Source organism: Meriones unguiculatus, chromosome 18, assembly GCF_030254825.1.
Source record: "Meriones unguiculatus strain TT.TT164.6M chromosome 18, Bangor_MerUng_6.1, whole genome shotgun sequence".
NCBI classification, from domain to species: domain Eukaryota; kingdom Metazoa; phylum Chordata; class Mammalia; order Rodentia; family Muridae; genus Meriones; species Meriones unguiculatus.
This window is the reverse complement of record NC_083365.1, coordinates 34,695,278-34,707,869: the sequence shown is the minus strand read 5'-3', so window position 1 is coordinate 34,707,869 and position 12,592 is coordinate 34,695,278. Positions and strand designations below refer to the sequence as shown.

General features: G+C 45.7%; 1 protein-coding gene across 7 annotated transcripts in view; it reads left to right on the top strand.

Moving 5' to 3' along the window:
- Positions 1-12,592, top strand: part of Mpped2 (metallophosphoesterase domain containing 2) — a 171,816-nt gene that overhangs the window by 153,121 nt on the left and 6,103 nt on the right. For all 7 annotated transcript variants that reach the window (XM_060371399.1, XM_021651470.2, XM_060371398.1 and 4 more), the window contains one exon: positions 11,530-11,645. In XM_060371399.1, coding sequence (XP_060227382.1) covers positions 11,530-11,645 — 116 coding nt within the window. The remainder of the gene's footprint in view (positions 1-11,529; positions 11,646-12,592) is intronic.

Below are 12,592 nucleotides of genomic sequence, written 5' to 3'. Positions count from 1 at the left end.
CACTCAGAGCTGAAACGAGTTCTTTAGAGCCAAAATGGTAGATAAATGGGGGCCGGTGCTTTAACTTTCATCTGACCCATTCGTCACTTACTCCAATTCCTCTGAGCTTCCAAGCAGCATAAATAGGGCAGGAGGACAAACGGCAACATGGGAATGGGAAGGCATGGGACTTTTGTTTTATTTGTGACTCACACGTAACGGCATTTGTTTGACAGCCTGGCAGGTTTCACAGGAATTGTTAACCCCTGTTCACGATTCAGCAAGGGGCAATTCGGCGAGGTCACTGGCTCAAGTGGCTTTGAGGAGTCAAAACTGGAGATCTCATCTTCTAATACCCAAGCCTGAGTCTTTCTATGACCAGAGCTGGCCCAGCTACATGAAAGGCTTAAGTCCGTTGCTTTGTGATGTGTCTACGCAGCGCTTTCTAAGTTTGAGAAGTGGGGAAGAGATAAACTTCCTGGTGATATCAAGAATGTACAGTGGAGGAAAAAAAAAAGCTAAAGAAGTGGAGATGCTAACTAACACTTGAGTGGTGCTGGCTTACATTACAGCAAGTGCTAGCCTGAGTTTTTAATAGGAAGATTTTTCTCAGTGAGCTACCCATCCTATCATATTGAATCCTCACAACAGACCTGCGGGCTATGTATTATCATATCCATTTTACAGACCGAAAAAACAGATCAGCTATGTGATTGTGGCCAGAGTCATTCTTCTAAGTAAAAAAAGATATGCAAATTTGGACTCAGGCCTGACTTCCGGCCCTTCTTACAAAGTTAGGCCTGCTTAGCACCACAAAGCTATGCTAAACTTAAATTTCTGTACACCGATTTCTCTAAAATCAGCACCTTGTTCTCTTCTCTGGGCTATTGTAAACTGAAAACTGTGAGTATTTGTTACCTGCAAAGTATTCTAGGGGTCTATGGTGGCTGTTATTGACATTTTTGAAATGTCACGGTCAGTTAGGAAACGTACCTACGACACAGTGGTCGGTGGCATTCAGTACCGCTTGGCACTGGAGTAACTGAATAAATAAATGAATAACTTCTGCTCCAGGGGCTCCTTCCTGTTCCCGCAGATGGTTCAGGGCGTAGAGAGAAGCCAGATCCTTTGCCTCATACTCGCTAATGTCACCACCCCCTGCAAGAAACTGCCCTTTAGTCCAAAGTAAAGGCCTTCCACCCACATTCCACCTACCTTTAACCATACGGAGATACTTACACACAGTAACATTTCTCCCTAAATGGTGTGTGGTCATTGTTCACAAAAGCAAGAACTAATAAAAAGAAGAAAAAGTCACCCATAATGCCTTTACCCTAAGACAACTATTTGGCATGGTGGTCTGGGATTTTTCCAAGGTTTTCCGACATTATACTGATAAATTAAAAAAAAAAAATGATACTTTGGATTTCCGTTGATCATCAGGGAATGAGGGAATGCACATTTTCTCATGAAGCCCGAAACTCTTCATGAAGACTCACTCTTGATTCAGTTGATGAATTGTTCTGCATTGGGGCAGGGATCCCAGTGGTGAGCGGACTGAAGCTACCAATCCTCCAGTCTACCTTCCCAGCGTAAGGCTGGCCTTGGGCTTTCGCATCAATTTATCGGCTATTCTTTCGGGGGGATTCGTTTGTCAGGTGATGGGCTCTCTTGCTGGTGAATCCCTCCCCAGCTGCGTCCCCTTTGCGCCCCCAGAACATTATGTAGCATGTAAAAGATCGCACTGTTAACAACATAAATGCCTGACGCATAGACACCCCGAACTAAGCGTTATCCTGTCCTCTGAGGTACCAGCCTCTCTATAAGCCTCTGCCTTTCCCACTCAATCCTGTAACATAGATCCCTCTATTGGTTTATCTTCTACTGCACCGTCCATTAGACTCTCCTCTCTGGTGCCGCCCTTCTGCTACTACCCTCTTGGTACTATTCTCTACCACTCCTCCGTACAATCTCTTCTATTTGGGGCCGAGACTCCATCGGTCTTCCTGTATCCGTTACGATCAATTCCCGAGGGTTTGCTCTGCAGCAAGACAAAACCCAGCTCACCCTGCACTCACCTCTTTCTCCTCCTCACTCTTTCAAACCTTAATAAAAGCAGGCTGTGCTCGCTTGGTTCTTGTAGCATGCCTGCAGGTAAGCGCCCGGGGAGTGGATGGGGGGGGAGCACAGGTGTTCTCTGCCCAGTGCCCAAGTACTTGGCAGTTTTCCCACCTCTTTGCCCTGTCCTGTTCGTTTGTTTGTCCTGCGCCTTATCCCCAGCTAGGCATGCGACACACAGCGTGCCCTGGCTGGCTCTCCTCTGGGACGTGGCTTTTGTGTTTCCTGATGCTGCATCTACCTGCATGCTAAGAGTGTTTGAAGGGAAAGGTGACCTCTGTGCACGCAGTCCACCCAGTGTTCCCCGGGTCACGTCTCATTTGGGAACTAATCCACTCTGGGAACTGCCAGCTTTTTCAGAGCTTCTTCGAGGCTCTCTGAAATCACATTACTTAGAAAGGAAGCCGGAGTTTTGACAGTTCTTCTCACAGCACCTTTATCGAGGAAATAACTGACTGTGGCTTTTTAAGAAAGCTGTTGTGAGGGACTGTCTCTGACATGAACTGATTGGACTGCTCTTTGATCACCTCCCCCTGAGGGGGGAGCAGCCTTACCAGGCCACAGAGGAAGACAATGCAGCCACTCCTGATGCGACCTGATAGGCTAGGGTCAGAAGGAAGGAGAGGAAGACCTCCTCTATCAGTGGGCTGGGGGAGGGGCATGGGCGGAGAAGGGGGTGGGAGGGTGGGATCGGGAGGGGAAGAGGGAGGGAGCTACAGGGGAGATACAAAGTGAATAAAGTGTAATTAATAAAAATAAAAATTAAAAAAAAGAAAGGTGTTTTGGATTTTCTTTGTCTAGCACCTTGCTTGGCAGAACATGGCTCACAGCAGGCATCCCAAACCAAAAGGTTTCCCAAAGATGAGTGGGTGCCCTGGGGTCTCACCTCATCATCCTCACTGGGCTTCCAACTCACTAAGTGTGCACTACCCAAAAGGAAAACAAAACAAAACAAAACAAAAAAAAAAAACAACAACAAAAACAGGCCTTAACTCTTCATGTGTCTCTATGGCCAGGCTTAGTGCTGGACATGCACTGGGCATTCTGAAGTCTCCGTTAAACAATGAATACTGTGTTCCCAAACAATAGGATATCATCTACCCACAAAACGGATAGATTTCTGACACATGGTATGTTATAAAAAAAAACATTATGCTAAGAGAAATAAACCAGACACAAACAGAGTTGTCTGATTCCACTTACGTGAGGTTTCCAGATTATTCCCGTTCATAGAGACAGGGAGTGTAAGAGTGTGTAACAGGGGCTGGAGGAATGAACCAACAGGGAGCTTCCATTTAATGATGTGTACAAAGTCTGAAGGGGAGATAGCAATGACAGTTCCACAACATTGTAAATACTTAATAGAACCCAATTACACCATGTACAATTAAAGGTAAATTTTTGTCTTGTGTTTATTTTACCATGACGAAGTATTTTCCATTTCCCTCCTTAAAGAATAAAATGCTACTTTTCCTTTAGTTAATCCACCCTTTTTAATGATGAATTTGCGCTAGACGTGCTTGCTGAAGAGTCCTCCCTGCTGGGGTGAATGGCAAATGCAGTTCGCATTGCAGGCTGCCCAGCTCAAGGCCCTTTTTGGTGATAGTGCCAGTCTGAGCAAGGGACACCTCTGCTCTAACCGAAGGTGCAATAACACTCCCACAGGCATCAGGTCTTGTCCAGCTCCTCTCCTGCGCACAAGAATACCTTCTGTCTTGCCATGGTGTTTCCTGTGCCCTCTCATGGCATGATGGCTCTCATGGCCATGATGGGTGACTTCGTCCTCTCAGTTTTACATACTCGGAACATAAAGAGATTGAAAAGACTTCTTTTTCTACTTTGCTGGTGATTGTGTGATGGGGGGATGGGTATGTGCATGTGTTCCTGTGGGTGTTCATGTATGGGGTAGGGTGGAAGAGGGTGCATATGTCTGGATGTGGAAGTTGGAAGAGGATATCAGGTGTCCTCCTCTGACACTCTCTGGCCAGCAAGCCCCAATGATCTTCCTGTCTTCTGACCTCAGCAGGCTCAGCTTTGGGGTTACAGGAACACACAGCTTTGATGTGAGTGCCGAGGCACTGAACTCATATCATCCTGCTTGTGTAGCAAGCGCTGTCACCCACTGAACCGTCTCCTCTGTTTGCTCTTCCTGCTCAGAACTTGTTTGTAAGATTAAAGACAAGGATGCTTGGGAGGGCGGTGCAGACGCTGTATCGTTATTCTTAATAATTCATAGCGAGCCGTGTTTGGAAACAGGTCATAATGTCTTGTTTCTAGATTTCTAAAGCAAGCTCTGCTCACATTGCCTTCTTTCTAGCAGACGAAGGGAATAGTAACAGAGGCTCGTTTCCGACACTTGCTCCTTGTTAGCTACAAGACAGGGGTGCAGTTGGCCTGTTGGAAAAGACTGCAGTGTCTGATCCTTTGGCTCAAGAAACCCCGCCTGTAGGTCATGGGTCTATCGGGACTACTGGTACAATTCCATCCTTTTGCAGACGCAGCACACAGACCACAGTAGTCACCCAGGACTGCCCTTTATCAAAACAGTGTCTTTTCATCCCAAGCACCTGATGACTGAAGGCGACACTACAAAGTCTTAGTGAAGAGCTGGGACAAGACAGCTGTTGGAAGAAAGGCCTGCCGTGCCTTTTGGAGGCAGCTGAGCCAGTTTTCTGGTGAGGCAGGCTCTCCCAGCAGCTGTCCAGGATAGAAAGCCTCAAGTTGATTTTTCTCCCTGTCTCTGCTGGCAGTGGGGTGGGTGTGTGCATGTGTTCTTGATTCAAGTCAGTCTGAGTGCCAAAGCAAGACATCTTTTTTAATTGTGCAGGAAGAGTAACTCGCGGACAGTTTTATAGGAGAGAGAAGGAGGGTTTCTCAAAATTGAGAGCCAATAAGGGGAAAACAAGGCAGGAAAGGAGGGGAAGAGGGCAGAGGACAGGGGGACTGGTGTCTGCCTTTCATCTGGATATTCAGGATGACATATCTGGTGCCAGGGAAGCTGCTCTTTCTAACTGACAGGGAGGCTTTGCAAGTAGGGGAGGGCTCAGCCGTCAGGTGAGCTGGAGATCAAGAATTATCATGACAGCTTCATGGCATGTGGAGTGCAGGTTGGTTTTCACCAGCAGAGCTTAAATTAGCTTCTCTTGGACTTGGTATGATGTGTAGTCGGAGAGGGACGGATGGTGGTGGGAATGCCTGGCCTGAGGAGTCACTGTGGTGCAGACTGTGACTCCGAGGGACCACCGTCTAGGAAAGAAAGTATGTGTGAAGAAAACTGGCCACTGTTTTCTGAGTTTGATTGAATGGAGGTGCCAGGCAGTACCGGTGCCATTAATTGGTAGCTTGTCAGTCTCCAGCGAACCTCTCTGAGTCCCCTATGACAAATATTCTGAGGACCCTGAATATCCCCACTCTGAACTTCCTCAACTGGAGATCTTGCCAAAACCTAATCACCTGTGCCAACCAGCTAAGCAACCTTGACTAACCGTTTTGCCCTATGCACTTGGCGTTTCAGGGCTGAGTGAACGAATGAGTGAGCAAGAGCCGTTCTGAAAAATCTTCCACTCAAACGCAAACTGAGGAAGTGCCTTTTAATGAGTAATCAGCTGGAAAGAAAATCAGGCTGCCTAGCCATCTAGTAACACTTGCTGGATCACTGGGGACCTTTAAAACAATGTGGAGCAGGGGGTTCTAAGATTTGCTGAGAGTGTGGCTGAAAAGCCTAGAAGGAATAGTCTGAGCACATGCTTACACATGTAAATACACATGTAAACAGATATATTGCCTATATATCATATATACAAATTAGCTACATATTAGCACTCCCAGCCAGTATCCTGCCAAAGGTATTAGATAGTTCTTTTATCTACACCATTTTTATTTCAAAGATGAGGAAGCTGAAACTCGAAGAAGGCAAGGAAGTGATTGGCAGGTGTAGAACTTGAACACGGGTCTATTTGACTCTGCAATCCATGCTCTTAACCTCTGCCTCTCAAAGAAGAATGGCTGGCTTTTATAGAGCCTCTGGGTTCTCATGACTATAACAAGGCCAGCCTGCCAGGCCCCACAGCTCGATGTTACAGGAACCATTGACCTCTCCTTCAGAACTTCTAAGGAAATGAAAGACCCCACCCCCCCAGTGCTTCTGAGCCTTGCAGAAGTACTCAGTAGACCCAATACATAAGAACCCTAGTTTTTATGGTACAGCCAGCCCAGTACTTGTGGGTCAATGGTAGGCAGGTGACCACTGACCCACACCAGGCCTGGGAACCAGAGCAGCACACCTGACCTCCATTTTAGCTGTCTGTAAATCCTGTTTTGCCAGGACCAGCCCCGTGTCTCCGAAGTTTGTGGCGGGAGTAAACAACCATTCTCTGTCCAGGCCTCCTAGGATTTATGGCCGACAGCTCCTTCTACCTGTGTGGATGAGCTGTGTACTGCAAACACAGATGACCTTTGCAGCGATTTCATCCGAGCCTGCTTCCGTGTAGAAGACCTGTCTTTTTTATTGACGTTGTTTCCAGCTAGTTATGCCTGTTAACTCTGACTCCTGCTGCTCTAGGAAGGCCAGCCACAGAGGCTAACAGCCAGCAATTCAAGAGCCAAGGTCTGATTGGTGCCCGAAAGCGTCCCCAGTTCCTGTCCATCTGAATCTCAGGTCCACTGCTTTAAGACAGATGGAATTGCTACCCTTCCTTCCTTCCAGACCATTCTAATCCCTCCCCAGGAGGGAACGGGTTTCAGGCATAGATTGGCCTACTGGCATTAAGGTGCTTTGTGAGTCCTTTTCTTACAAGTTGGTTCCCATGTGGTATTTGTTAGTCACAGCTAATTATGAAGTTCTTGGCTAAGGCACTAGACATTGTTCCTTGGGTTCCTCCCCCCCCCCTTTTTCCCCTTTGCTCACCCCCCACCCCGTTGCTGCAGAACAAAACCTATTGTGGGGCTCTGGAGGTTGGCTATGCACATATTTTCCAGTGAAACCCTGATGGGCTCACCGCTGGGGTCTCATGTTTCAGGTTCAAACTGAACTGGATAGAGCATTATTCACTGACACTGACAGAGCCTGCCTCTGTTCTGTGCAGGCGGTGGTGTGGCGCTCGGCCGCTCACAGGCAGTTTGGACAATTCACTGAGAATAATTCACAGCATTACTCAGAACCCTGGTAATCGGTACAGAATGGTAGAATGCTAGGAGCGTTAGATCATAGGAAGCTCAAGGGCCAGGTGTCACCAGCTGCCCTAGGTGGCAAGATCGCAGAGTCAGAGCTACCCATGGGTCCCTCTGTCCTGTTCCCTGGGCCTCAGCATTCACCTGCACTAGGCTTCTGCAGAAACTTCCACATCCTGAAAGCAGTCTTGACATTAATAACCGATTCTCCTCATTTGTTCGTTCCTCAGACAAAGAGACTAGCCAGTGAGGGCCCTTCCCTTACCTAAGGTCCATGCGAGCAGTGACTTTGAGGACAGAATGAGAATTAGAACCCAGTTCTCCCAACTTCCAAAGGCCCCCTTTCTTTTCCTGTGCTGGGCTGAACCTGAAAAACATCTCCAAGCTGCTTTTCTCCCCAGCTTACTGCCGCTATCTTATGGGAAGGCCTCACACACACAGCAGACAGGTACCGTGACACCCAGAAAGGCCAAATCACACTGTTTTTCCTAAAAGCCACCTCACGATTCCATGCCATCTTCTGAAATCATCCAGTGTCTGGACTGATGCAACTGACATTTGTTTTTACGTTGTAAGAGTAAGACCCACATTAAAGTTTCTGTCACTCATGTTTAGTGGATGACCATACATAACCGTTGGAGCTGCTCATTTGGAGTTACATGGTCGCTACAAATACCAGTTCTGGAAAGGTGGGCAAAAACTACTAACACTAATGTAATGCTTCTATCTAAATATAGAACGATAATACATGGTTAAAGAGTGCTGTGAGGAATTAAAGCCAATAATCTAGATAAAGCCTCTGTGTAAAATATATCAGGGCCTTGATAAATGCTCCTGTCACTGTAACTTAACCACCCACTGTCGTACGCACAGGGGCTTGGGTTTAAATAAAAGCCAGACGCATGAAAACTTTGTCCTTAACTTGGACCCTTCTGCATTTTGTCACAAGCTTAACATTAACCAAACACAGTTTGGATTATCTACAGACCATGAGCGCAGCCTGGTCTTGCTCTGGAAGCTTATAAAACCGAGCACTTCCTGAGAAAGGGGAGGGCACGGCTATGGGCTTCTAAGTGAAGAACCACTGACACGAGGAACATTGAAAAGACTGAGAAAATTAACTCCTGTTCCTTTGACTCTGGAAGTCCCAAGGGTGTCCCGGGGGCTTGAAGCTGACTGTCTCCAGCAAAATCAAGCCCCTTGCCATCCCCACAACTTGGGTGTGCTTGGGACTCTTTCAAACTCTTCTTTATTTTCCATCCAAACAAGAACCAAAGGCCCAGAAGCTTGTTTTCAAAATTTAGGAAAGCAGATGTTTTTGCTTATTTGTCTTTAGTGTCTCTTCTGCCAAAATGCTGGGTTTTCATTGGGTTCTATAGTTATTTTTCTGTTTTGTCTTGTTTTGTTTTTACTTTTAAGACAAATCTTGGACAAGGGTCATTGTGAAAGGAAGAGGGGTAGGCATTTCTAAGCTGGGAACTCTGTTTTTTTAAGACCTGAATGAAAACATGCAAGACCCCGAAGATGGACACGCTGGAGGACTTGAGAGAACAAGACTTATAGATTCCTTTCTAGAAAAGTCTCAGGCTTTCTTCCCAGGCCTGGTGCCTGGGGCTGCCTAGTTAATCAGGAATAGGACAGGGAATACTGTTTTCTCACAGAATCCTGAAAGTCAGCAGATCAGGCTGTGTCAATAGAGCACATGGTCCATTCAAAGTAAGGCCCAGTACTACCTCCGGCCCTAGTTCTCAGCCTGCTAAAATATGGTGGACGCTGATTACTTTCTGTCTCCTCTTCAACCAATTGACAGGTGTTAGTCTCAACACACAACAGAAATATGTCATATTTGTTAGTGTTAGTCAGAAGCCTGACTCTCACCCATGTAACCAGCTGGCCTATAACTCAGAGGTCTGCCTGTCAAATTCTGGGACTAGAGGCCACACTGGACCCACCTGTATAATGTCCCTATTTTAAGGTTAGCTGAATTTCCTCAGTGACCTTTGCCATTGGAGGTTCTAGGTATGAGAGTATGGACTTCTCAGCAGGAAGCACTATTGCCCACAACAGATATAACAGGTCATTTTTTTTTCCGAATACAATGTTGTAAATAGTGGAACTTTCAATTTTAAGAAGTAGAACCTAACAAAAGCTAATGAAAAGAAAAAGATCTTGTCGGTTCATACATGTGGGAGAGGGGTTCACTTGGTGTCAGACACAGCTGAATCCATGTGTCTGGGGACGTCATGGAAGCCCTCTCTTTCCTATATTGGGTTCCCTTGGCGGTGTGTTCATTCATAAGCAGAGACTAAAGGATGTCTCTGCTGAGATGTCTCCCAGTCAATTCCAGGGTCACACAGTTGTTGAGACTTGAGAATCCACAGAGGGAACATGACCTTCCCTTTAACAGTGCCAACAGACTCCCAAGAATAATAGTTGGCTGCCCAGCGTGGGCCTTGCTTGCGTACACCTGTAAGTGAACCAATCACAGGCAAATTGTGTACAGCAAAAGCAAGTTGCTTCCTCCAGGATTTAGAATGGAGTCAGCCTTACCAGAAGCACATGTATCATGTCAGGGACGGAGTGACTTACCAAAAAAATATGACACTGTCACCAGAAGAAGGAAAGAGCTGGGTATGCAGGCGTCTACTCCATCCTGTTACAGCTCGATTTCGGAACCATGAAATGAAGATAGCATTTGGCTTCGAGCCACAGAAAAACTTGAAAGAGTCAGAGGTGGTTCATCTAAGGCAAGTAGGTTAACTCAGGTAGTACACAGGAAGAGGGGTTGGCTTGGTGGTTAAATTCATCGGTATTGGAACCAGACTGCCTCATCTTATGTGCAAGTGCTGTTTACTTAATTTCGTCATTTGTAAAATGGGGATGATAATGTTATTTGTCTCAGAGTACTAATCATTGTGATGTTGAAGTGTGGGATAAAATGTGTAGAAGAGAAGAATCCTGACAATGAAAACAGCTAAAGCAACAGCCGTCTTCACAATTGGTACCATTTTATTATCACATTGTTAGGCATAAGCTTCAGGAAGATGGCGTGGGGACTTGGAAAGGGGGTAGGAAATGAATTGAGTACTTTATTGGGTTTCACTTTCCAGCTGAACCAGTCTTTCCTTTCTTAAACTTTCTGTCTTCACCATGGTGAAGAGCTTGATATTGTTACCGAAATGTGGACTTTGACATCATGATAATGGCCATCTTCTGCCCCTGACATTGACTGTGCATGTCTGCCACTAAATGAATGTTCAGTCAATGTTTCTGAGCTTGGGTTCTTGAGGCAATCATGTCAGTTTGGCCAGTTTGTTTTCAAATAAGAAAGCATTCCACTTAATCAACTGTAACTGGCAGAGCAAGTCAGAATTTCCCTATGGAACAAAGCAGCCATTTTCAGAGAATGCTGGCCAACTTGAATGTTTTGGATGAGGCCAATTGGAAATGCCCTATAGAAAGAAGCATGTCAGGCCTACAGGATTTTTAGAGAAAAGCTGTTTGCTATCTCACTAACAAACAGGACATTCGTAAATGAGGCTCTGTCAGGGCCATTTAGACAGTCAGACATCCCCACTTCTTGGCTCACAAAGCCTCCATCTCAGACACTCACTCCTGAAGAAGAAGGTCAGGGAAGATGCTCATAGGTACTGTTGGAAGCAAACTCCAGAGAAAACAGGGAAGTTCCCCAGAATCATTCCTCTGGTGTCAGGAAGAGCTTTGGGGGACCCCATTCACTTATGAGAGCCCCCAGGCTGTTCTCAGCAGCCTCCGTCCAGACTGTTTAGGACATTTCAGTGGATATAGATTTTTCCTCAAATCGTGTCCTTTTCTCTGAGACTTTAACGAGGACCTCTTACACTGTACCTCTACAGTAATAGGGAGGGTCTGGAAGTACTGGTGGGGTTTCTTATCTTGCTGCACTGAGGGAGGCTAGGGATGCTTTGGATCAGGGTTGGATATCTTGGGAAGCACTGAGATTTGGGAGGAGACAAAGCATTGTCAGAGTTTTGATAGAAGCCTGCTGGGAAAGTCTCCACTGTAGAGGCTCCTGTGCCCCTTTCTAGTTGAACAATTCGTAGGCTCCATGCCTGCTTTCAAATGGATTGGTTTTGAAGCACTCAACAGAAAAGCAGCCTGCTGCCAGGGCCAACCATCAAAAGAGAAAAGAGCATTGCAAACCGTGGGTGAACGCGCATGAGAACTATGACAGTGCAGAGGCTCATTCCGCTGACCTGACCGGTGTGCCTTATCTCCCCAAAGGACCCCGTGGTTTAATGGATGGGGCTTTAACCTACCCAGAGGCCAGTCTCTGCTGGACAAATGGAACCTCATCCCAGAGGGCATCGACATACTCATGACACACGGACCTCCTCTAGGTAAGTGGTGCAAAGGTTATCCTTTCCCATACAAAATGTTCCCCTCCCCCAGAGTAATCATAACCATTTTCCTTCAGAAAAAAAAAAAAAGTGAATGCAAAAAAAGAAAATCAATGTCTTTAAAGAAACCCAGTATGGTAATTAAACTCAGCAGTTGGGCTAGGCTTACAGGTGTTCATGACTTTTTTTTTTTTTTTTTGTCAAGTCAGGGAGAAAAATCAAATGAACATGGAAAACCACAGTCTTCGAAGCTTGGTAATTTATTTTAAGAACTGTGTTCCCTTCACAGTGAAGGGCTGGAGTGGGACACAGAAGAAGACAGACCCACCAATCACAGGCATTTGAATGGCAGTGAAATGAAAGAAACTTTTGTTCAAAGGAGCTCATTTTCCTTTCACACATAACACTGGGCCTCGGGTATCTTTAAAGTTTAACATTTGAGCTGATTATATGAGAGAAAAAAAATTTTTTTTAAGTTGAAGTATTTTCAGGAGGGACCTTGACCTGAAAATTACAGATAGGCTTTTTTTTTTTTTCAGGCATATTGTAGCAGCATTCAGACTTATATTATCTCAGGGTGTCAAAGCTACCTCCCTAGGGACCCAGATTATTGGTCAGAAGAGGGTTATTTGATTTAAATAATTAGGTCCTAATTATTCATGAGCTTGTTACTGGCTTGGCTTGCTACAGGATGTTTTCAGCTAAGACCCACCATCCTGATTGCACCATCTACCTTGTTCGGCTTATGCCGGGACACTTCCTGCCCAGCTAAGTGTACTCAAAAAAATTCAAATATTTCACTTTAAATGCAAGTGTTGATACTTATTTGTGTTTTTTTTTTAAATGGAAGAACACCTTTTTAGTATTATTGTAACGTGTAGTATTAACAGAGGGTTTTTTTGTTTGTTTGGTTGGGGTTTTTTTTGTTTTGTTTTTGTCATACTAGG